Source organism: Heterostelium album (assembly GCF_000004825.1).
Source record: "Heterostelium album PN500 unplaced genomic scaffold PPL_scaffold10, whole genome shotgun sequence".
In the NCBI taxonomy this organism is placed as follows: domain Eukaryota; phylum Evosea; class Eumycetozoa; order Acytosteliales; family Acytosteliaceae; genus Heterostelium; species Heterostelium album.
Genome location: NW_008805072.1, coordinates 430,074 through 456,096, shown reverse-complemented (window position 1 = coordinate 456,096; position 26,023 = coordinate 430,074). Strand labels below are relative to the sequence as shown.

Sequence of the window (26,023 nt, the reverse complement as noted above, 5' to 3'; positions counted from 1 at the left end):
TTGCAATAGCGATAACAACAATATACACCATCAATCATATGATTGATCACGAAAATGAATTATTAATTTAAAATTGAATAATAACACTATCTATCTATCTATCTCTTCCTACAAGTAAGTGATCACTGGTGTGTGTGTGTATGATTTCTCTAACAATGAGTTAAAATGATAGTGAACACCACCACCACCGATAGAGTGTATATTTAAATTAAATATACACTCTATTAGATCTTCACAATTCATCTTTGTTGAGTTGACTGAACCCTATTATTTTGATTTTGATTGTCTAAAACAACAACAGTAGCAGCAACAACAATAACAACTATAGATTGAAGAATTTGATATCAAATTACAAGTGCTATTGACTGATTACTGTCTCTTTTTCTTATTTAATTTTAACTTAGTTTTTTTGTTTCCATTTTCTTCTCCCCAATTATTAACAATTGTTTTATCTACCCAAACTTTTCCACAAATATATATTTATATATTATCTATTATTACCATTACAATACAAATATTTAACTATTCATATACTACTATGAAATATTAAGATATATTTATTTTAGTCTTTATATCTATTTTTAAAAATAATAGCAACATCCGATGGATTTCACAATTGTCGATGAAGTAACAGGTGTACTTCTATATCTGTCTTTGATTGGGGCAGGACTTACAATAATAACATATCTAATATTTCCACAAATTAGAACCTACCCAATTAAATTAATTATATATTTATGTTTATCTTTATTCTTAGGAAATGTATTTCTTTTTATTTCATACAATTACTACGATACAGTAATGTGCATACCAAGTGCAATCTTGGTACACTATTTATTTATATCTCAATTTTTATGGACTTTTTGTGTTTCCTTAAATTTCTATCAAGTAAATATCTATCTAGATCATCATAAATATTTTCAGATATTTAATTAATATATTAAATATTAATATTTAATCTTTTTTTTTTTTTTATCAAATCTAGATGATAGTAAGGAAAAATAGAGGATTGGAGTCATATGAAAAATATTATCATTTAATTTCCTGGGGAATACCATTAATTATAGTAGTAGTCTTGGCTAGTACAAATAATTATGTACAATATGATGGATAGTAAGTATAAAACAAATAAATAAATTAAATTAAAAAGATAGTATGGAATAAATATTAATATTTAATTAGTTGTTATATGGCACCGGATTTACCAATTTTCTATGGATTCTTTGTGCCAGGAATGATTATTCTCATTAGTAATTGTATTATATTCTTTCTCGTGGCAAGAGAGATCAGTGACACTCTCAAAAAGTCACCGAATGAATATAGAAAGAATCGAATGAGAGAGTTTCGTGTTTACTTTTCGATATTTGCGACTTTGGGAGTGTTTTGGATATTTTCATTCTTGGGTATCTTCGTTGATGAGACTAGTACGATCTCTGTGATATTTCAAACTATAGTAGCTGTTACAGCACCGACACAAGGCCTCTTGATTTTCATCACCTATTGTATCAATCGACGTGTGTTCTACAGCTACGTCAAACTATTCTCTCGCATTTTCCCGGCACTCGACAATTTCGTGGAGAATATGACCACCTGTAAACCAACGACATCCACAACCGAAAAGTCAAAGTCGTCCGACGAAGAACTAGGTTCCATTGCAATGTCTGCACTTCGTGAAAGTTCCTATCGAGTCAATAATCTTGGAAGATCAACTGACAATCCAAATATCAACAACTATAACAATTATAACGATAACGTCTATGATGAATCTGAAGATTCTGAACAACATCAACAAAAAACACCCACGACATCAACATCAACAACAACAATAACTATTTTACAACAACCAATATTCGAATCTGAATTGGGTGATAATAATAATGATGATAGTAATCAATTGTTTTGTATAGATATTAATAACAATAGTAACTATAACGATAACAATAACGATAGCGACAATAATAGTAATAATTAAACAACAAGTTGAACGACAACTAAATATTTAATTATTTAAAGTAATATATATTAATAGTGGGTGGAACTTAACTATCTTATTTGATCGATTTCATATTATTAATAAACTCTTTGTACAAACTTTTTAAAAAATTTTTTTTTTTTTTTTTTTGATCAAAAATTCTTTCGTGTTTTTTAATTGATCAGATTCATCAGATAATTTATCATATCAGTTTTTTGTTTTGTAGTTTATAGAATATATACTTTTTATTTAGATTAGATTACTTAATAAACAATGTCGATGATGAATAATGTTATCAATTCGATGTTCACTAGAGCATCAAATAACCCACATAGCGCTAACATCCTGAAGCGTGCACAAAGAGCATTATACGGTGGAAGAACCATTCAATATGGTAATTCTATAAGTTTTTCACATAAAAAGTATGTACTTTCAACAAGACCAGTCATTAAGGAAAGAATAGTTAGTTAGTTAGTTAGTTAGTCAGTCAATTAGTTAGTTAGTTATTAATGAAATATGATGATTACTCTTTAAAACGATAATATAGGACTCGTAGAACATGGAAACCAAATGTACAATCAAAGACATACCATAGCGATATTTTAAATCAAGACATCAAAGTTGATGTTACTACCTACACAATGAGATGTATCGATAAAGCCGGTAACTTTGACAACTACATAATCAACACAAAAGATAAAGATTTAGATTCAAAGCTTGGTTCAGATTTGAAAGTACTGTTGAAATCAACTTTGAGAGAAAAAGCAGAGTTAATTTTGAAAGAAGAAGAAGATTTACTACAATCAACATCAACAGCAACTCAATAAATAAATAAATAAATAAATTAAAAGTATATTAAAATAGTAATAATAATAATAAATAGATGTTAAAATATATTATATATACAAGTAACATACAAAGATAGAAAGATATCAATTATTATCTATCTTTTTTTGTATGATTATTTTTTTATTTTAATTTATATTATATTATTATTATTATTTATACAGACTTGTAGAGAATAATGTACCGATGGTAGATGGTTTATTATTCTTAAATAAAGATGGATCCAATCTTGACTTCTTCCGCAGTATTTCTTTTCTTTTCTCTTCTTTATCTTTAAGTGTTGTTGTTGTAGTTGTAGTTGTTGTTGTTTTTGGTGTGTGTGAAGATGATGTAGAACTTGTTGAAGTAGATGATGTTTTTGTTTTTGTTGGTAAAATGGATGAAGACATAATATCTTCTCTTTTCATTGTACGAAGTTGTTCTGCTTTTAACTTTGTCGATGCCAAGAAGCTTGTTTTCGATGCCTCCTCTATGTCTTGTTTTGAAATTGGTAGGAGATCGATGGTGATACCTCTACTCTCTTGTTCTTTCTTTGCTGCGAGATCCTCTTTCTTTTGTTCACGAAACGATTTCCTCATCATCGACGACAGTTCATAGTCATGCTCTGACCGACTCTTTGCCTGATTGTATAGACGCGTCAGTGTAGATTCCATCTTTCGGCCGACCTCACGATCGGCATTGACATACTCCAACCGATAGATCGGATCATTCTCCATCTTGCTCTCGACATCGCCTTCCCTAACCTTGATAGGTATCGCCGATTCATCATGTTCCCACGATTCATCTTTTCTTCTCAAACCAGATACCATCTTAAATTCCGTATTCTATAGAACGAAACAAACAAATAAACAAACAAAATTATTAGTATCTTTGTTATATATATGAATAAAATGTGATGTTATGTTGTGTTATGTACATACTTCAGGATCAGTTTGTATCTCGAAATAGTTATCACATAAATGACATTTCATTTTGAATGACCATATCTTTGAAGAGAGGTACTTTCCAGCTTGTTTCTTCTCTGCGTTGTATCGTACACCCTTACCAATATGATTGTTACACTTTAAACACCAAACATTGTATGGCATTTCGAATCTAACCGTTAGAATACCTTGATCGATCTTCCTTGCTCTCTTACCATATGGATGTGATCCAACAAACTTATTAATCGATCCATGTTTCGGATCCCAATCTGAAGGATAGTACTTATTTGTTGCTTGACTCATTTATTGTATTTATCAAACAAAAATAAATATATCTATAATATTAACTAGAAACTATACAAATATTAATATCTATTCTATTTATTTTTAAAAATAAAATTGAATAAACAAAAAAATGAAAATAAAAAAAAAATACAAAAATGAGAACACACCCGTTGAGTGTACATTCAAATTAATATATATTATAATGCAACAAAACACTATGTTCTTTGAAAGTTCTACAATATATTAGTATTCATTGATCAAAGATATTTAATTATTTATTTTAAAATTCAATTAAAAAAAAAACTATCGATTTAAATGATCACCAGTTTTGTAAATTTTTTTTTAATTTTATTATTATTATTCTTTTTTTTTGATAATAATAGATATTCTTATTAAAGTGAATATTTACGATAGATGAACATTAATTATTGATATTTAGATTAATCAAAAATCAAAGGAATAAATAATTCTTATTTTATTATTATTATTACAACAAACACTTTTTCACTATTTTTGTGCTTTTAAAATGATCCTATAGGTTTCTAAAGCAATGTATGTTTAGTTTAAATTTTATTGTTTATTTTCAATATATGATATATACATTCTACAGTTTGTTATTTAAAGTAAAGTAAAAAGCAAATCAAACATTCGAAGCATGTGGTTTAAAAGAGGAATTATGTTGTTACAATGAGCTTGGTATTACTGGCATTACACCAGATATCTGGGTTATTGTTACCAAATTAGGAATTCCAATTTGTAATCGCAGTGAAGAATCCTGGAGCCTCTATAATGGAGAGCGAAAAGCTTCATGGCCAAATATATGACTACATGATTAGACTAAAAAACCTGTACGGACCAGAGAATGTTTGGTATTGTTTCCACCTACGCTGAATGGAGAGTACTGGCTCCATGGTAGCAGTGGATATGCATCGGCTTCCTCTATCGACATGAGACACTACTTTGAGAATCAAATTGAAGAACCTTCCATCGATAATACTCAAACACCTTCCACAGCTACATTACAACAAACGCCATCCGAAAAAGTTATTCATGGAAACCATTTAAAGTTTCAAACAAAGGTAAGCAAACTTACTTTCAAATTAAAATTTTCAGAAATCAGTTATTAATACCACTAAAATTTATAAACCATAGACATAATATATACTTAAAAAAGAAAGAAAATGAAAAAAAAAATAAATAAATCTTATTATAAATAATTGATGGTCATCTCATCTTTTACTGATTAAAAAGATGGCTGGTTTGTATTTTATTTTTTTTTTTTTTTTCATTGAAGTTCGAAATAGATATGTGTCACCAAATTATTTAATTAATAGATAAACATCTAATGTTTTACAATTGCTATTTAAAGAGAACTTACGTACATTCAATACAATACCAATACCAATACCAATACAAATACAAATACAAATAAAAATATAAATATATATATAAATACAAATACAAATATATAATTAAATGATAGAAACTAAATATTTAATAGATAAAGGTGACAAGCTAGTATTACCAGAATGTGTTGTTCCTCATCTATATGAACTACATTTGACACCGAATTTTAATGATTTTACATTCAGTGGTTTTGTCGATATCTCTATCAGAGTGCTGCAACCTACCAAAACAATCATACTTCATTCGATCGATTTGGTGTTACAGAGTGCTGACATTGTTTCTGAACAATCTGCCGTTTCAATAGAATACTATACACCAGAACAGGTAGCCATAATCAACTTCAAAGATGAATTGCAACCATCTGATTCCAACAACAAGGTTCTTTCAATCAGGTTCACTGGTATCTTGAATGACAAGCTAAACGGATTCTACAGATCATCCTACCAAGCTGATGGAGAACAACGTTACATTGCAACCACCCAGTTCGCAGCAACAGATGCACGTCGTTCATTCCCATGCTTTGATGAACCTGCACTCAAAGCTATCTTCAGAATCAATCTGACAGTTCAATCCAATCATATTGCTCTTTCAAACATGCAAGAGAAATCAATCACTGAACACTCTGAAAATTCAACTAAAACTTATTTGTATGTTAGTTAATTAGTTATTTTATTATTTTATTATTATAGCCAAAGATAACTAACTTAATGATATTTAATATTATTAGGTTTGAAGATACACCAGTGATGTCTACTTATTTGGTTGCATTCTGTGTTGGTGAATTCGACTATGTTGAATCGAAAACTAAACAAGGAATCAGAGTAAGAGTTTATCAAGTTCCAGGAAAGAAGAAAGATGGAGAGACTGGTGATTTCGCACTTCAGATTGCAGTTGATTCACTTTCATACTTTATCGAGTATTTCGACATTCCTTATCCACTGACCAAGTGTGATCATGTCGGTATTCCTGATTTTGCATTTGGTGCCATGGAGAACTGGGGATTGATCACTTATCGTGAGTCGACTATTTTGGCATTAAAGAACACACCTGTCCGTAGAAAACAACGTATTGCCAATGTCATTGGCCATGAGGTGGCACACCAATGGTTTGGCAATCTTGTTTCACCAGCATGGTGGTCACAACTCTGGTTGAATGAAGGTTTCGCAACATTCATGGGAAACAAAGTCACCGACCCATCTCTTCCCACAATGGAACGTTTGGATCGATTATATCAATAACGAAGCGATGGAGTTGGATTGCTTGGCAAACTCTCATCCCGTTGAAGTTAAAGTTCATTCTTCCTCAGAGATCTTTGAGATATTCGATACCATATCGTACGAGAAAGGTTCATTGATTATTCGTATGTTGGAGAATCGTTTTGGTGAACAATTCAGACTTGGATTATCACAATATCTCAAGAAACATTCCTATGGCAATACTACGACTGAGGATCTATGGCAATCTATTTCAGAGGTCACAGGAAACCAATGTCAACGATTACATGAACAACTTCACCAAGAAATCTGGCTATCCGCTATTGAAATTCAAAAGAAATGCAACTCTTCAAGCCGGTGAAACCTTGTTTGAAGTATCGCAACGTCAATTCAGACTCTCTGGTGAAGAGCAACCAGATGATCCAATTTGGAATTGTTTCGTACAAATCGAAACAAACAATGGATCATTTAACTTTTTGTTGGATCAAAAAGTAAAGACATTCTGTATTCCTGAATTCCAATGGATGAAACCAAACTTTGGACAATCTGGATACTTCAGAATTGAATATGATAGTGAAATGATCAAGTCATTGATTCCATCAATCAAATCACTTTCATTACCAGCAACCGATCGTCTTGGTATTCTATCTGATACATTTGAGATGTGTAGAGCTGGAATCGCACCAATTTCAATGTTTATGGATTTGGTATCTGGTTTTATCAATGAAACAGAATCTGCGATTTGGGATTCGATCGTTTCAAAATTGGGTCAACTCTATGATCTATCACTTGGCAGTAATTACTTTGAGAAATTCAAGACATTCCTATTGCAACTCTACAAACCAATCGCAACAAAAGTTGGATTCCTACCACCAAAAGATTCATCAGAGGAATCATCTGGACAAGCTCTCTTACGTGAGAGAATCCATATCACACTTGGTCAACTCGGTGATCTCCACGTTATGATTCAAAGTCGTACCTATTTCAATGAGTTTAGAGATGCTCTGAACAAACTTCAATCAGATATCAAACATTATGTATTACAAACTACAGTACTGCATGGAAATGAGGTTGACCAACAATGTGTCATTGAAGAATATCGCAAATCCAATGTTTCCGCTGACAAAAATTTGTATCTCCGTTCATTGTCAAGCACAACTAAACCCGATTTGATCAAGAAAGCACTTGACTTCTCATTGTCATCCGATGTCAGATCTCAAGATACCTATATTGGTTGGGCAGCCATTCCAACAAGTGCACAACCACTTGTGTGGGATTACTTTGTATCGAATTTCGATTCAATCAAAAAGGTATTTGGTGAATCAAGACTCATCATTCGATTGATCAGCAGTTCACTCCCGAAAAGAGCGAATGCAACACAAATTCAATTCTATCAAAAGTTCTTTTCAGAACATATCATCCCTGTTGCTGATCGTTCCACCAAGCAATCTCTCGAAGATATGGAAAACAATGAGAGATTCTTCAACTCTTTCAACAATGTATTGGGTAATTGGTTAAACTCAAATGAGAAATAATGAGAAAAAATTAAACAATTTATAATTTTATAAGTATAATGATTGAAATACTATTTTTTTTGAAAATCGTTAAAATTGAACTTTTTTTTTTAAAAAAATAATTTTTAATTTTGGTGGATATTATTAGAGATAAATCTGAATAAATAGGAATAACTCCTTGTTTGTACCTCTTTGAATTAAATAGAATTTAAATTATTTATTAAAATATTTGAAATAAAGTGTATGTTTTTTGGTCGTTCTCTTATCAACTTTCGAATGATGATTCCGAATCAAATAGAACCAATTTAATATTTTATGGATGTAACTGCCCACCAATATCTTTCGAATTTATCATCTTCAAGGATCGGTTCAGATTGGTTGTCTTCAATTGAATATTTGAAGTTTCCATATGATGCACCACCAAATGAATAGATAAAACTTGATGTTGATGATTCTCGATGATACATCAAATAAGCATATCCATTTGGATTTTTGGTGGGAGTAAATTTGAGATTGAATGTTTGTTTTGTCTCAACATTGTATTTGATGAATCGTCGGTTATTTATATCGCATATAAAGAAATTTCCATTGTTATCATGACATGCTGAGTATGGTACAATGTCAATTTGATGATTTTCTATTGTTCTATTGGTCAAATCAAATTGAATCATCTTATTTCCGTTGTATGGTACTGAATACAATGAACCTTTGAAGATCATTGTTGATACCTGGTGACCGTATTCATCAGGTAATCGATGATATCTTTCGAATTGCATTGTCTTGATGTTGAATCGATCAATTCTATTCTTAATTCTGGCACCATTAACCAAATAGATATGATCTTTACCATCGTAACAAACTGATATAAAATAATCACCATATATTCCTTCGATATTACCAATATGTTCAATTGATTTCGATTTAATTGAGAACTTCATCCAATTGTTTTGATTGATATAACCACCGAATATATAGATATATTCATCAATTGAAACAATCGATTGGTGTGTTTGCCTAGAATCATAATCAAGTTTGATTTCCTCGATTGAATTGTTGTTTGTTGTGTTGATAAGTGTTGCTCCTCGAGGGTGATGTGTTGTGAAAATATATGATTGTTTATTATGATCGTTGTTTGTTGTTGTTGTATTTATTTCATTGTTCTTTGATGGTTCAATTTTATCAAGTTTGATTGATTGTTTAATTATTGAATCCAACTGATTAAAATCAGGTTGTTTGATTGATAATTCATATAATGATGATTGTATTGATGATGTATTATTATTATTATCAGTTTTATTGAATTTATTGTTGTATTTGTATATGATATCCAATAATAATGATGAATCGTTATTATGTTGATTTTTAAGTTCATCAATATTGAATGGATCATGATTATCATTGAACAATGTCTGATTATTATCCAAGATGAATGATTGTAATGATGAACTTGATGTAATAGATTTCATTATTGTTGTCGTTGTTGAATATTGTGTTGTTGTATCTTCTATCACTGTTGACTGATTATCATTATTATTACTATCATTTCTATTATTATCTTTACTAGAAACATTTGAAATATATTGTAAATATTTCAAATGATTAATATTATTATCGATTTGATTTATAATTGTATCTTTATCATTAATTATATCTCTCTTTAGTTTTTGCTCTTCAATGATTAGATATTGATGTAGTTGTTCAAAGTATTGTTTGATTTCATTCTCTGTTGCTGATAATGATTGATATCTTGATGTTGATGATTTTAATGATTCCCATATCGATTTAAGTTGTAAATTGATGAATGAAGTATTATTCTCGTCTTTATTAAATGATTGTTTGATATCATCGATATGTTCCCACTGATCATGATCAGGATGATCTTTAGAATGATTTTTTACACATCTCGAACACAACAAGCTGTTACATTGATAACAAATAAACTTATGTGATTTGTTATGTTCTGAACACTCTAAAGCCATTCTATTTTCCTTCCTCCTATTTATTTATTATTAAATAAACTGTACTATAACAAAAATAATGATCAAAAAAAACACAACTTTCATTGAGATCACACTTTTGAAATTAAATTAAAAATTTAAGTTTTTATATCTGTTTTTTTGAAATTAAAGTAAAAATTTAAGTCAAGTGCATGAAAAAAATTAAAAGAAATCTTCACACACTTTTTTTTTTTTTGATAACGTTACATTTTTGAAAAAATGGATGAAAATAAAATTTTACAACTAATTAAATTTTTACTTTAATTTCAAAAAAACAGATATACCACTTAGTAGTTGTAGTAATTGTGATGATGGTATTGTTGTTGTTGGTGTGAATAATGAATTAGAGTTGTATTTGGTGGTTGGTGGTTCAACCATATGTTGTAATCCTTGGGATTCTAATACTTGTAATAAATGTGCTATTTGCTCATCTTTCTTTTGTATTTCTTCTAGGTGTACCAAATTTTGAACACTTATTTCAGTTAGCATTTGAATGTACAATTTACTACACCTAAGCAAGTGATTTGTCTCTTTGAGAGCTTCCATCTTCCGATTACACAAAAAACAATAAGGAAGAGATTTAATCGTCTTTCTTTGAGTAATTGCTTTAATTTCTCATTATCTCAATTGGTGAATATATCTATATATTCGGAGGGAATAGCAGTCCAAACAAATGGATAAAGTTCTCAATTAAATCGAAATCAATTGAACATATTGGTAATATCGAAGATATTGATGGTGATTGTCGTATATCTACTTCTTACGATGGTCAAGATCATATCTATTTGGTTAATGGTATCAGATTTAAGAATAGAATTGATCGATTCAACATCAAGACAATACAATTCGAAAGATATCATAAATTACCTGATGAATACGGTCACCAACTATAAAGAACAAAATTTATCAATAAAGAAGAAATGGAATTCAATTATGATTGAACAACTTTCACCCGAAATAATTAAAAAAACATTACGATATAAGTGTTTCATTTAATTTGATTGTGTTCAATAATTTTAATTGTATTTCATTTTAAAACTAATTTATTATATATATATTCATTATAAATATAAATACATATATATATATAATTAAATGATAGAAACTAAATATTTAATAGATAAAGGTGACAAGCTAGTATTACCAGAATGTGTAGTTCCTCATCTATATGATCTACATTTGACACCGAATTTTAATGACTTTACATTCAGTGGTTTTGTCGATATCTCTATCAGAGTGCTGCAACCTACCAAAACAATCGTAATTCATTCGATCGATCTGGTGTTACAAAGTGCTGGCATTGTTTCTGAACAATCTGCCGTTTCAATAGAATACTATACACCAGAACAGGTAGCCATTATCAACTTCAAAGATGAATTGCAACCATCTGATTCCAACAACAAGGTTCTTTCAATCAGGTTCACTGGTATCTTGAATGACAAGCTTAAAGGATTCTACAGATCATCATACAAAGTTGATGGAGAACAACGTTACATTGCAACCACTCAATTTGAAGCAACAGATGCACGTCGTTCATTCCCATGCTTTGATGAACCTGCACTCAAAGCTATCTTCAGAATCAACCTGACAGTTCAATCCAATCATATAGCACTTTCAAACATGCAAGAGAAATCAATCACTGAACACTCTGAAAATTCAACTAAAACTTATATGTAAGTTATTTATAGAGCTTAAGATCGATTTGATACTAATTACTATGACACTTTTTAGATTTGAAGATACACCAGTGATGTCTACTTATTTGGTTGCATTCTGTGTTGGTGAATTCGACTATGTTGAATCGAAAACGAAACAAGGAATCAGAGTAAGAGTTTATCAAGTTCCAGGAAAGAAGAAAGATGGAGAGACTGGTGATTTCGCACTTCAGATTGCAGTTGATTCACTCTCTTACTTTATCGAGTATTTCGACATTCCTTATCCACTGACCAAGTGTGATCATGTCGGTATTCCTGATTTTGCATTTGGTGCCATGGAGAACTGGGGATTGATCACCTATCGTGAATCTACAATTCTGTCGTCAAAGAACACACCTGTTCGTAGAAAGAAACGTATCGCTTACGTAATCGGCCATGAGGTGGCACACCAATGGTTTGGCAATCTTGTTTCACCAGCATGGTGGTCACAACTCTGGTTGAATGAAGGTTTCGCAACATTCATGGGAAACAAAGTCACCGACCATCTCTTCCCACAATGGAACGTTTGGATCGATTATATCAATAACGAAGCGATGGAGTTGGATTGCTTGGCAAACTCTCATCCCGTTGAAGTTAAAGTTCATTCTTCCTCACAAATCTTTGAAATATTTGATGGTATTTCCTATCAAAAAGGTTCATTGATTATTCGTATGTTGGAGAATCGTTTCGGTGAACAATTCAGACTTGGATTATCACAATATCTCAAGAAACATTCCTTTGGTAACACCACTACAGAAGATCTTTGGCAATCTATTTCCCAAGCCACAGGAACCAATGTCAACGATTACATGAATAACTTCACCAAGAAATCAGGTTTTCCTGTTTTAAACTTCAAAAGAATGGAATCATCCAAAGCTGGAGAAAAAATCTTTGAGGTATCGCAACGTCAATTCAGACTCTCAGGTGAAGAGCAACCAGATGATCCAATTTGGAATTGTTTCGTACAAATCGAAACGAACAATGGATCATTTAACTTTTTGTTGGATCAAAAAGTAAAGACATTCTGTATTCCTGAATTCCAATGGATGAAACCAAATTTTGGACAATCTGGATACTTCAGAATTGAATATGACAGTGAGATGATCAAGTCATTGATTCCATCAATCAAATCACTTTCATTACCAGCAACCGATCGTCTTGGTATTCTATCTGATACATTTGGGATGTGCAGAGCTGGAATCGCACCAATTTCAATGTTTATGGATTTGGTATCTGGTTTTATCAATGAAACAGAATCTGCGATTTGGGATTCGATAGTTTCAAAGTTGGGTCAACTCTATGATCTATCACTTGGCAGTAGCTACTCTGAGAAATTCAAAGCATTCCTATTGAAACTCTACAAACCAATCGCAACAAAAGTTGGATTCCTACCACCAAAGGATTCATTGGAGGAATCATCTGGACAAGCTCTCTTACGTGAGAGAATCCATATCACACTTGGTCAACTCGGTGATAACCACGTTGTAATTCAATGCCGCACTTATTTCAATGAGTTTAGAGATAATCTGAACAAACTTCAATCAGATATCAAACCTTATGTATTACCAACTACGATTCGACATGGAAATGAGGTTGACCAACAATGTGTCATTGAAGAATATCGCAAATCCAATGTGTCTGCAGACAGAAATCTATATCTCCGCTCTTTATCAAGCACAACTAAACCTGATATGGTCAAGAAAGCACTTGATTTCTCATTGTCATCCGATGTCAGATCTCAAGATACCTATATTGGATGGATTGCCATTCCAACAAGTGCACAACCACTTGTATGGGATTACTTTGTATCGAATTTCGATTCAATCAAAAAGGTATTTGGTGAATCAAGACTCATCATTCGATTGATCAGCAGTTCACTCCCGAAAAGAGCGAATGCAACACAAATTCAATTCTATCAAAAGTTCTTTTCAGAACATATCATTCCTGTTGCTGATCGTTCCACCAAGCAATCTCTCGAAGATATGGAAAACAATGAGAGATTCTTCAACTCTTTCAACAATGTATTGGGTAATTGGTTAAACTCAAATGAGAAATAATAAAATAAAACAAGTTATAATTTATATGTATAATGATTGAAATAATAATTATTTATAAATTTCAAAAACAAAAGTATATTCACAAGAGCAAACTTGTGGGAAGCTTTACCAAACTTTTTTAAAAATTTTTTGTCCTTTTTTTTATTTACATTTTTAATTTTTTTTGATATATAATTTGCTTCTATTTTCAAGATTAATAATGTCTATAATTCTTATGTTTGTAAGTATCTATTTTTTTTGAAAATCGATAAAATTGAACTTTTTTTTTTTAAAACATAATTTTTAATTTTTTTGAATTAAAACTAGAATTTAAATTATTTATTAAAATGTTTGAAATAATAATAAAGTGTATTTTTTTTCGGTCGTTCTCTTATCAACTTTCTAATGATGATTCCGAATCAAATAGAACCAATTTAATATTTTATGGATGTAGCTGCACACCAATATCTTTCGAATTTATCATCTTCAAGGATCGGTTCAGATTGGTCGTCTTCAATTGAATACTTAAAGTTTCCAAATGTTTTACCAGCAAATGAATAGATAAAACTTGATGTTGATGATTCTCGATGATACATCAAATAAGCATATCCATATTGATTTTTGGGAGTAAATTTGAGATTGACTGTTTGTTTTGTCTCAACATTGTATTTGATGAATCTCTTGTTAATACAATTGCATATGAAGAAATTTCCATTGTTATCATGACATGCTGTGAATGCAGAAATGTCAATTTGATGATTTTCTATTGTTCTATTGGTCAAATCGAATTGAATCATCTTATTTCCGTCGCATGTTACTGAATACAATGAACCTTTGAAGATCATTGTTGATGCTTGTTGACCGTATTCATCAGGTAATCGATGATATCTTTCGAATTGCATTGTCTTGATGTTGAATCGATCAATTCTATTCTTAATTTTGTTACCATTAACCAAATAGATATGATCTTGACCATCGTAACAAACTGATATATGATAATCACCATCTATTCCTTCGATATTACCAATATGTTCAATTGATTTCGATTTAATTGAGAACTTCATCCATTTGTTTGGATTGTTAAAACCACCGAATATATAGATATATTCACCAATTGAAACAATCGATTGGATTGTATGACTAACATCATAATCAAAATTGATTTGCTCGATTGAATTGTTGTTTGTTGTGTTGATAAGTGTTGCTCCTCTTAAGTGATGTGTTGTGAAAATATATGATTGTTTATTATGATCGTTGTTTGTTGTTGTTGTATTTATTTCATTGTTCTCTGATGGTTCAATTTTATCAAGTTTGATTGATTGTTTAATTATTGAATCCAACTGATTAAGATCAGGTTGTTTGATTGATAATTCATATAATGATGATTGTATTGATGATGTATTATTATTATTATTATCAGTTTTATTGAATTTATTGTTGTATTTATAAATTATATCCAATAATAATGATGAATCATTATTATGTTGATTTTTAAGTTCATCAATATTGAATGGATCATGATTATCATTGAACAATGTCTGATTATTATCCAAGATGAATGATTGTAATGATGAACTTGATGTAATAGATTTCATTATTGTTGTCGTTGTTGAATATTGTGTTGTTGTATCCTCTATCACTGTTGACTGATTATCATTACTATTACTATCATTTCTATTATTATCTTTACTGTTATTTATTTTAATAATATTTACAATATATTTCAAATGATTAATATTATTATCGATTTGATTTATGATTGTATCTTTATCATTAATTATATCTCTCTTTAGTTTTTGCTCTTCAATGATTAGATATTGATGTAGTTGTTCAAAGTATTGTTTGATTTCATTCTCTGTTGCTGATAATGATTGATATCTTGATGTTGATGATTTTAATGATTCCCATATCGATTTAAGTTGTAAATTGATGAATGAAGTATTATTCTCATCTTTATTAAATGATTGTTTGATATCATCGATATGTTCCCATTGATCATGATCAAGATGATCTTTAGAATGATTTTTTACACATCTCGAACACAACAAGCTGTTACATTGATAACAAATAAACTTATGTGATTTGTTATGTTCTGAACACTCTAAAGCCATTCTATTTTCTTTCTTCCTATTTATTTATTATTAAATAAACTGTACTATAACAAAAATAATGATCAAAAAAACACAACTTTCATTGAGACCACACTTTTGAAATTATAATATTTTACAACAAGTTTTTAAATTTTGGCTTTTTTGAATTATTTTTTCGTTTTGTTGTTTTGTGTATCTTTTTATTTTAAGATTTTGATTCCATTGTTACCATGACATGTTGTGAATGCAAAAATGTCAATTTGTTGATATCCTATCGTTCTATTGGTCAAATCAAATTGAATTAACTATCCATTGCGTGGTAATGAATATAATGAACCTTTGAAGATCATTTTTGATGCCTGTTGACCGTATTCATCAGGTAATTTATCATCTTTCGAATTGTATTGTCTTGATGTTGAATCGATCAATTCTATTCCTTATTTGGCTACCATTAACCAAATAGATATGATCTTGACCATCGTAAGAAGCAGATATACGACATCAATACCTTCGATATTACCAATATGTTCAATTGATTTCGATTTAATTGAGAACTTCTTCCATTTGTTTGGAATGTTATTCCCTCCGAATATATAGATATATTCACCAATTGATATAATGAGAAATTAAAGCAATTACTTAAAGAAAGGAAGATTAAATCTCTTCCTTATTGTTTTTTGTGAAATCGGAAGATGGAAGCTCTCAAAGAGACAAATCACTTGCTTAGGTGTAGTAAATTGTACATTCAAATGCTAACTGAAATAAAAATTCAAAATTTGGTACACATATTCAATGTATTGGGTAATTGGTTAAACTCGAAATGTTAAGAAGATTGTAATAATAAGTTTGTTATTAAATAAATAATCAATTTTATTTCTATATTATTTGATTATTTATTTCTTGAAAGGTAATAAATGATCGTTTTCAAGTTTATATTCCTTTGTTTCGAGATAGGCAATCAAATTCTCTCTGTTGTCGAAAGAGAGTTGTTTCTCTAAAAAGTTAAAGTGTATTGATGGTTTGTACGTTTTGACCATTGCTGCAAGTGCATAATCTCTGACTCTGGCTGTGAGTAGTTTCTCAAGGAAGTATTTTTGATGATTGTAAGAGTTGCAATACAATCGGTGAAATTGGTAGTAGTTTCCATTGGCCACCGCACAAGCCACTTTGAACGAGTGATTGACAATCTCATTCTCGAGCACACCGGCATCGATCGTCGACAACAACGTTCCTAGATCCTCTTGGTTAAACAATAGAGTAAACAAAATATCATATGAAATGAATTCAAATTTGAATTTACTTGTTAAACTAGGTTGTTGCTGTGAATATAGTTCTTTGATTTGAGTAATACATTGACCAAACTCTTGGAAATCATTCTAAAAAAATAAATAAATAAATAATAGTATCTAATTAATATGAGTTATAATAATATAAATTGATTTAAACATACATTTTCAAGAGAGATAATAGCATTACTTTCATATACTTCTAAACAGAATTGATTTCTAATATGTTGTACAACTAGATCTTGACGAATCGATTTCAATTGATCTAAAGTATAGTCATAGTTTTTAGTTGTCTTGTATTTTCTTATTAACATTGGTAACCAAGTCTCAAGAATTGATTGTGGTCTAACTTTCGATGGATCTGCTCTCTTTTTTTTAACCAAAATAAAAAAAGTTATAATTAAAATAATTATAAATTATTATTAATTTAAATTATACATACAGTTGTTAATCTTAAATATTTCTTTTCGTATTCTTTACAGGTACCAACAATTGGTTCATTATCATTATTGGGAGTATTGTTATTGTTATTATTATTTTCTTTCTTTGATGGCGAAGGTGAAGGTGACGGTTGTTGATGTTGTTGATGTTGTTGATGTTGTCTGTTCTTAGGTGAGTTGTTATTCGATAGGTGATCAAATATTAATCTTTGTGGTGTGTTATGTTGCTGATGTTGATGTTGATAGTTTGGTCTATTTGAATGTGGTGATGAAGTGATTGGTGAAGTATATGGACTGAGCTCTTGAATCGGTCTGTGTCTCAGAGGTGGTGGAGTTGATAGATCTCTAGAATTATCGAGCTTTACAACTCTGGTAACAGGTGAGTGAAGTACACTTTCTTCTTTCTCTTTCTTCAATCTATCCTTTAGTTTCTCTTGCTGTAAATATCTCTCCCTCTCTTTTATTTTCGATCCACTATCTTTAAACATTCCAACTACTTTCTTCTGTTCCTCTACTTTTACTTCTTCCTCTTCTTCTTCTCCTTCACCCTCTTCTTCCTCCTCGTCATATTCCTCTTCTTCATCGTACTCCTCTTCATCATATTCCTCTTCTTCATCATACTCTTCATCTTCATCATCATACTCCTCTCCTTCTTCATCATATTCCTCCTCCTCTTGTTCTTCTTCTTCCTCTTCTTCTTCATCCTGATCTCTTGCATTGATAATGATTCTAGTACCACTACCAAGACTAACTACTTTTCTTGCGGATTGACTGGGTGATTGTTTTGCTGGTGACTGTCTTGTTGGTGATTGTCTTGTTGGTGACTGTCTTGCCGGTGATTGTCTTCCTGGTGACTGTCTTGCTGGTGATTGTCTATGATTTGGAGATGATACAGATCTTCTTTGAGGCGATTGTATTGGTGAATGTTGATTTCTACTATTATTGTCCTCATTAATTAGATCTCTTAGATTTCCTTTGAACAATGGCTCAGAACCATCTTTATTGTCATTATTTCTTCTACTATTACTATTATTACTTGGAGATGATACAGATCTTCTTTGAGGTGATTGCTTTGATAGACTACTATTATGATCCTCATTGATCAAATCTCTAAGATTACCTTTGAATGTTGGATTATTTCCTGATCGATTGTCAACATCACCATCATCAATATAATCATTCTCATCATAATCATTACTAATACTATCACTGTCTCTATCATATCTATGTCTTTGATTATGTGGTGCACCTCTATTATTTGGTGAGTTTCTATATGGTGATTGATGCCTGCTACCACTATTATTACTATTATTATTATTATCTTCATTTATTAGTTCTCTAAGATTACCCTTGAATCCAGGAGTAGAATCATCATAATCCTCTTGATTATCAACATGTTGATTCCTTCCCCCTCCTCTTTGATTTGGTGAATTATATCTATATTGTTGTTGTTGTTGTTGTCTACCATGTTTTGGAGATTGACTTTCTCTTTCAGCTTCTCTGTTGATCAAATCTCTTAGATCACCTTGATATTTAGGAGATGATACCGCCGGTTGATTATGTTGATCGAAATCTCTATTATCCCTACTACTATAATCTCTGCCATCTCTATCTCTTTCTCTACTATCTCTATTATTATGTTGATCTTTATATTCTCTATCTCTAGTATCTCTATTATCTCTATTATCTCTGTTATCTCTATAGTCTCTATTATCTCTACCTCTCTGGTTTGGTGAGAATGATTCATTTCTATTTGGTGAATTGAATCTTCTATCTCTACTATTTCTATTGTTATTATTGTTATCTCTATGTTTATTATGATGTTGTCTACTCGATGGAGACCTACCATCTGAATTATTATAATCATCATTACTATTATTGTTATTGTTAAAAGTTGGAGAATGTTGAGGTCTATCTAGATCTTCATATCTTTGTTGTCCGCCACCACCTCCTCTTTTATTAATAGGTGATTGTATTCTATTTTCAACATTGTTATTATTATTATTACTTTTGTTGTTATTACTACCACCACCAAATATATTATTTATCTTTGTACTATTGTATTCATTTAGATATCTAGAGTATTCATCTTGTTGTTGTTCGTTTGTTGAACTACTACTAGTTGAAGGCGGAGGAGTTGTTGGTACTGCAGCAGTAGCTTGTGGAGAAACAGTGATATTCTTGAAACGCTCTTCCAATTGATCGGCAAGAGCAACCTCTTCGTCCTCCTCTGTTATTTCACCCCATGATTTTGATCCAAGATCAATTGATGATGAATTGAACATTCTTTTAATTTAATTTATTTTAATTTTACAAGCTAAAACTACAAAGAGTATTTTTATATACACAAAGACTAAAATAGTAGTACAAAAAGTTTTTCTCTCTCTTTTTTTCTTTCTCTCTTTATTTAATACTGATGATTAATTAAATGTGGTTTATTAATGTATGTGTGGGGTGTTAGTTTGCAGGAATGTGTCGTGTCGATAATGGTTTAAAATAGGATTGCAAAAATAAAAAAAAAGATAATAATTAATTTATAAAAAACCTCTTTTTTTTTTTTTTTTTTTTTTTGATGTTGTGTGTTTTTATTATTTGTTGGGTTGTGTGTGTTTTTTGTTTTAATTATATGTGTTTGTGTGTGGGTGATTTGATTTTCTCATTGATATGTTCATAACATCTATATCTTCATCATTTCATATGATTGCAAACACTTCACAATCAATGATCATTCTAATATTCTAATACAAAAAAAAAAAACAAAATGAAATATCATTATTGTATTTGATGTTACTCTCATTATTTATTGTTATGTTTGGGTGTTCTAATGAAGAGCAATATTACCATCTTTTTTTTGCGTATAAAAATCATTAACAATATTATTATTATTAAAATATAATTTATTAATTTGTTATCTATACCAATAATACAACAAACAATAAATTATATTGATTAATGCAAAAACATTTCTTTCTTTTTAGTAAAAAATAAATAACTTGGAATAATAAATAATAATAATTAAAAATCTTTTTCCTATTGTAATAACAATTAAAAAATAAAAATTTATTTTAAAAATGAAAATATTGGCATTGTTAATTTGTTTAATAGTTATTTTAAAGTGTTGTGAAGGTGGATTCATTGGACCATCGGGTGAAATTGGTAGATCCAGTCTTACAAATAGAAAAACTCAGGTGGTAACATCTGCTGTGAGAAGTGCAGCAAACCAAGTGCAATCACAAACCGGCCAACCACCATTTGCAAAGTTCCAAAGTGTTATCTATGCAACCCAACTCTACAATGACATCTTTTATTTCATTAAAGTACAAGTTTCCGATGATGCCAATGGCTATGCTCATATTAGAGCCCGTTTACCATTAATTACTTTCTTTAATGTAAGTTTATAATTAAACAAAACTGTTTGCTATATAGCTATATTAATATTTCCTTAACAAAAAATCTTTTAGTTCAATTCAACTAGAAACGCTGTTTTGGAAGCATTGGAAACTGGACATACCTTACAAGATCCCATTAAATATATGGATCCATCCTTGAATTTGGTTGGTGGTGTTATCAACATTCAAAACGGTGTTCTATCGGACAGCAATGGTAGACAGATCAATTTGAATAATCCAAACATCATCATGCAGGCATCAAAGAACGGTGGTCTCAGAACTAAACCCGAATCAAAACGTACCCAAACAGTTCCTCCCTCCAAATACTCTCTTCATGGAACTGAAACATTCGATTATTAAATGAAAAACAACAACAATAATTAATAATCAACAACATTTCCAAAACATATCCATTTTTTTTCAACTATAAACTAACTAGTTAGAAATATCAAAAATAAATAAATAAAAGAATTAATTAAATAACAAAACTAACTGGCAAACTCTCCTACTTTTATAAATGAATAAATAATACCACCATATATTAAATTTAGTAGTAGTTTTGTTTTGTTTTGTTTTTTTTTTTTTTGGTTTTTCTTTATGTTTGTAATTTTGTCCAACCAGTAATCCTTGTTAGGTATTGCTTGAATCTCTTGTTGTAGGTGGTTGGATCGACTGCAGACATTGAATCCTTGGTGTCGTAGAGTGTTGCTTTGTAGGTGTGTTCTATTTGCTTTTTGATGTTGTATGTCGTCAGCATGTCGATGATGGCAATATAATAAACTCTGTCATAGTGTTCACCGTCGGGCGTTCTCGATATCATACCACCATTTTCACGCTTGAAAATCGATAGTCTCTCATTCTCCACGTCGGTATCAACTTTTTTGCCATGCAAATAAGATATACCCAATAATAAACTATAATCCATTGAGAATACTTTTTCCAAAAACTAAATAATTAAAATGTCATATTAATTAGTTAAACTAATTATAAATCCATATTAATTATTATTTACTTACACTACAATCAATTTCAATTTGTTTAAAAAATAATATTTTCATTTCATCAGAGATGAAAATTCTAGTACAGAAATCCAAGTCCATCAATACGGATTTGCCTGTTTCCGCTTTTCTGTTGAGTGTGCTACCTTTGAGATCATAGGTTTCATCGATGTGTCTATTCTCAAAGATATTCTCCATCACCACAAAGTAGGTGTTCTTCATCTTTGATGGCGATATATGATGTAATCCAAAATATTTAACCAACAATGAATCTTTATATTGTGAAAGATGCTAAGATTAAAAGATCGGTGGTTAGAAATAAATGTGTAATAAAATGGATTATCGTTGTTGTTGTTGGTTTGGCGTTATTTACCTCATAATAATTTTGTAAAATGGAACGAAGATGATCGTATTCAGAGGTTGTGATTGTTTTGATGAGATATTTCTTATCGCTTGTGAAATAGAATAGCGAATTGCTTCTGCCTGGCGTTGGAATTTCAGTGAGAGTGTCACGTGTCAGTGAGATCATGTAGTCGGCTGGATTCACATTGGAGAGTTCACGTATCTTTCTAAATACTTTGGGTGCGTAATCTACAAATTTATAAGAAAGTGACTGTCCTGCGGATTTCGAGTTGCCGCCGGAGGAATTAGAAGAGGAGGAAGAGGAAGTAGTATAGGTCTGCTGTTCATACGCCGAAAAGTCATCGTCGACCAGCGACGAGATGTGAGCTGCCGACGTCTTGCCAAGACTGAATAGCAGCGCGTTCGAGATAGCGTGTACCAACTCGTAGCTCGGGTGATCCTCGGTGACGATTTGCACCTCTTTTGGCGTGGCCACTGCAGCAGCTGTAGCGGCCAGGTTGTCAATGACCTCTTGGATGGCGCCAATCCACTCGTAGGAATCCCGTTCGATATCGGATCCGCTCACGCACGAATACAGGTAGAACGACTTGCGCGTGGCATGCGAAATCTTGAAGCAAAACGATTTCTTTGTCTCGGTGTCGGCCAGCGAGATGGCACACTCTGTCAGCGGAATCTGGTTGAGCAACGGCTGTCCTTTCTCCTTGTAGTACTCCAGCGAGATATCGGTCAGAATGAAATATCGTTGTAACCAATTCTTCCTCAGATGACCTTGCTTATTAAGATAACCTTCTTTTATTATCTTTGAACTCGGTGTCGTATGATATAAAATCTCACCATCATCTTCATCTTTTTCTTTTTCTTTTTCCTTTTCTTTTTCTTTTGCAAGTGTAATTGAATCTTGTTCATTTTTAGTTGAAGTATTTGCAGGTGGTGTATTATTATTGTTGTTGTTGTTGTTTGTCAAACTTCCAATTTTAAATTTGCTTAACCACCAAAACTAAAAAAATAATTAAAAATCATAAAAAAATATTAATATTTATTTTTAGTTTATTAAAACAAACATTCTTTTTCTTTACACTTACACTTCCATTATTACTATTACTATTACTATTTGAGTTACTTTCATTATCTTTACTACTATTATCTTTATTACTGTTATCTTTATTACTATTATCTTTGTTACTGTTATCTTTGATATTGTTACTGTCTTCTGTATTATTACTGTTACTATTTATTGATATGGTTGCAGGAGATGGTGAATTGTTTATATTCTTATCTCTTGGTGTCAATGATATCAAAGGTGAAGTATTATTATCTTTGTTGCTATCTACATTACCATTGGAATTCTGTTGAGAGTTTGTACCACTACAACTCTGTTGCAGTTGATCCAACGATACATTCTGTGGCTTTGAACTCCTCCATACTTGTCCATTTAGATTACCACTACTTTTATTTTCTTTATTTATCTTATTACTATTGCTATTTTGTTGTTGTTCTTGTTGTTCATTCAACTGTAATGAATCCAATGATTTTTCTATTTTCTCTTCATTACTATTATTATTATTGTTAGATGTCAGATTGATTGTATTATTGTCTTCACTTAATTGTACATCCATATTGATTGAAACAACAACAACAATTGGTTAAATATAATTACAAAAAATAAATAAATAAACAAAAATGAGATTCTCTAATTATTGATAATTATATTAACAATGTTGTTTATAATAAAAAAAGAAAATACAGAACTTTTCTTTTAAAATTGAAAAAAAAAAATAGAAAATTAATTTTAGTTTTTTTTAGATTTTTAGATTTTTTTTAATTTTGGTTGTAAAAACAAAGATCTATTTCTTTTTTCTTGTTATTATTAGTTTTTTTTCTTAACAATAATGTTATAAGATTGGTTAAAAAAAAAAAAATTAAAAAATGATAAACTTAACTGGTGTGAATTGTTGATTATTTTTATTTTTTAAATCATATAAAAAAATTTCCTACCCATTTTTTTTTTTTGCAAAGATAATTGTGATTGATGACGAAACAAATCTCTGAGCTGGGAATTAATTCCTATTATTGCAACTATCAAAATAAACAATAAATTTCATTATTATTAATGAACTTCAACAATGTTTATAATTAGATAATAATAATAAAGAAACTAAAAGTAAAGAACAGAACTTTCTATTATTAATGCTAGTGTTTAATTTAAAATATAATCATAAAAACAACAACAAGAACAATATGATTCACATTCCCACTTTTAAAAATGAATTATTTCTAGATATCGTTTAGTTTTCACTCTTTTCTTAAGAAATGGAATGTTCAAAAAAGGTAAATAAATTAAAAAGAATGTTTGTGCTAGTTCTAGCTAGTAAGTCGAGATAGTCGATGATTTTTAATCATTTCATTGACAATTGTGTCTGTGTGATATTATAAGGTTGGGAACCAGCTTTAACCCTTTGATTAACTTTTCATTTATCATCCAACACAATCTTGACATCATCATCATCATTTCAATCCCAACAATAATCATGAAAGTTAGTAATAACAGAGTTGTTATTTTACTTTAAAAGTAAAGTTACATTGCCGATTATTACAACAACACCACACTGCTATATCACACAATTTCTGACACTTACTACGCTGTGGAACCCAAGAAACAATAAAAAACAAATTACAACCATGATATGGTATCGTAGACACATTTCATCTCATAACATTACTAACTAAAAATAAAATTCCAAATTGTTTGTTAATCTATAAGTAATTTTCTTTATTGTTGTTTGATTTTTCTAGCTTTGTATATCTAGATTACACTATGGTTGAACCTCAAACTACTCCGATATTCCGATAATTCTAATTAATTACAAACAGCTCTTTTATTTTTCTTCAATTTTTGGAATCATTTTTTATACAATTTCTCGCCATTTTAAAACCCCCAAAGTTTAAAAGAAAACCAAAAATATCGGAGTGTGCCCAATACAATTCAATGCCACTCACCCCTAAATCAGATATTAATGATCATTTGATTTGGTTTTCGCATTTTTAAACCTCTTTTTCATCAATTTTAATGTTATATTTGTGTGGTGATGTCTTAGATAATTAATTAGATTTTCTTTCTTTTTTTTTTTTTTTTTTTTTTGAAAAAATGTGGATGGTATTTAAGAAAAAACAAAACAACTCTACCACTATAAATTAATAGACCACCACTGCAATGCAGTGTAGCCACCAACCCATTAATACATCAATCCACCCATTGATTCAATATCCAACAAAAACAAGTTCATTCCTATTTATTATGTTTATATCTGTTATCCACCCCACCCATCAAAAAACAACTCATAATCAGCAAATAGTTGAATGTTTTATCTGAAGGATCACTCTATAAGTGTTCCATAGCTATGTCACAATACCATTGATTTTTATTTTTTTAAATAATTTATAATTGGATGGTATTTAAACCAAACAAAATGATATCTGCCCAAAAGGAAATAGAATTACTTTTCTTTTATTGTTATTGTTGTTGTTGTGAGGGTGTGATTGTTTATTCTAAATTCCCAATCAATAATCAA

General features: G+C 30.3%; 10 protein-coding genes across 10 annotated transcripts; 5 read left to right on the top strand and 5 right to left on the bottom strand.

Moving 5' to 3' along the window:
• Window positions 1-165: 165 nt before the first annotated feature.
• Window positions 166-1,972, top strand: PPL_12208 (G-protein-coupled receptor family protein; the record flags this gene model as incomplete). The annotated part of the gene is made up of 4 exons (XM_020582949.1): window positions 166-195; window positions 595-888; window positions 986-1,113; window positions 1,183-1,972. 4 exons carry the CDS (start codon window positions 166-168, stop codon window positions 1,970-1,972), a joined length of 1,242 nt encoding a protein of 413 aa, XP_020429730.1.
• A 273-nt stretch (window positions 1,973-2,245) lies between these two features.
• On the top strand, window positions 2,246-2,799 carry PPL_12207 (bL28 family ribosomal protein; the record flags this gene model as incomplete). The annotated part of the gene is made up of 2 exons (XM_020582948.1): window positions 2,246-2,394; window positions 2,520-2,799. The coding sequence occupies 2 exons, from the start codon at window positions 2,246-2,248 to the stop codon at window positions 2,797-2,799; spliced, it is 429 nt and encodes a 142-aa protein (XP_020429729.1).
• A 171-nt stretch (window positions 2,800-2,970) lies between these two features.
• PPL_12206 (Saf4/Yju2 family protein) lies at window positions 2,971-4,044 on the bottom strand (the record flags this gene model as incomplete). The annotated part of the gene is made up of 2 exons (XM_020582947.1): window positions 2,971-3,642; window positions 3,739-4,044. The coding sequence occupies 2 exons, from the start codon at window positions 4,042-4,044 to the stop codon at window positions 2,971-2,973; spliced, it is 978 nt and encodes a 325-aa protein (XP_020429728.1).
• Window positions 4,045-5,277: 1,233 nt separating this feature from the next.
• On the top strand, window positions 5,278-8,182 carry PPL_12205 (M1 family metallopeptidase; the record flags this gene model as incomplete). The annotated part of the gene is made up of 5 exons (XM_020582946.1): window positions 5,278-5,284; window positions 5,528-6,080; window positions 6,161-6,509; window positions 6,592-6,988; window positions 7,023-8,182. 5 exons carry the CDS (start codon window positions 5,278-5,280, stop codon window positions 8,180-8,182), a joined length of 2,466 nt encoding a protein of 821 aa, XP_020429727.1.
• Window positions 8,183-8,466: 284 nt separating this feature from the next.
• Window positions 8,467-10,140, bottom strand: PPL_12204 (uncharacterized protein; the record flags this gene model as incomplete). The annotated part of the gene is made up of 1 exon (XM_020582945.1): window positions 8,467-10,140. The coding sequence occupies one exon, from the start codon at window positions 10,138-10,140 to the stop codon at window positions 8,467-8,469; it is 1,674 nt and encodes a 557-aa protein (XP_020429726.1).
• Window positions 10,141-11,253: 1,113 nt separating this feature from the next.
• PPL_12203 (M1 family metallopeptidase) lies at window positions 11,254-13,909 on the top strand (the record flags this gene model as incomplete). The annotated part of the gene is made up of 2 exons (XM_020582944.1): window positions 11,254-11,831; window positions 11,890-13,909. The coding sequence occupies 2 exons, from the start codon at window positions 11,254-11,256 to the stop codon at window positions 13,907-13,909; spliced, it is 2,598 nt and encodes an 865-aa protein (XP_020429725.1).
• A 413-nt stretch (window positions 13,910-14,322) lies between these two features.
• PPL_12202 (kelch repeat-containing protein) lies at window positions 14,323-15,999 on the bottom strand (the record flags this gene model as incomplete). Its single annotated transcript, XM_020582943.1, has 1 exon — window positions 14,323-15,999. The coding sequence occupies one exon, from the start codon at window positions 15,997-15,999 to the stop codon at window positions 14,323-14,325; it is 1,677 nt and encodes a 558-aa protein (XP_020429724.1).
• An 872-nt stretch (window positions 16,000-16,871) lies between these two features.
• Window positions 16,872-19,989, bottom strand: PPL_12201 (SAC3/GANP family protein; the record flags this gene model as incomplete). The annotated part of the gene is made up of 4 exons (XM_020582942.1): window positions 16,872-17,143; window positions 17,279-17,354; window positions 17,429-17,632; window positions 17,707-19,989. The coding sequence occupies 4 exons, from the start codon at window positions 19,987-19,989 to the stop codon at window positions 16,872-16,874; spliced, it is 2,835 nt and encodes a 944-aa protein (XP_020429723.1).
• Window positions 19,990-20,775: 786 nt separating this feature from the next.
• Window positions 20,776-21,453, top strand: PPL_12200 (uncharacterized protein; the record flags this gene model as incomplete). Its single annotated transcript, XM_020582941.1, has 2 exons — window positions 20,776-21,093; window positions 21,166-21,453. The coding sequence occupies 2 exons, from the start codon at window positions 20,776-20,778 to the stop codon at window positions 21,451-21,453; spliced, it is 606 nt and encodes a 201-aa protein (XP_020429722.1).
• A 235-nt stretch (window positions 21,454-21,688) lies between these two features.
• On the bottom strand, window positions 21,689-24,070 carry PPL_12199 (pleckstrin domain-containing protein; the record flags this gene model as incomplete). The annotated part of the gene is made up of 4 exons (XM_020582940.1): window positions 21,689-22,039; window positions 22,110-22,382; window positions 22,465-23,451; window positions 23,537-24,070. The coding sequence occupies 4 exons, from the start codon at window positions 24,068-24,070 to the stop codon at window positions 21,689-21,691; spliced, it is 2,145 nt and encodes a 714-aa protein (XP_020429721.1).
• Window positions 24,071-26,023: the final 1,953 nt, after the last annotated feature.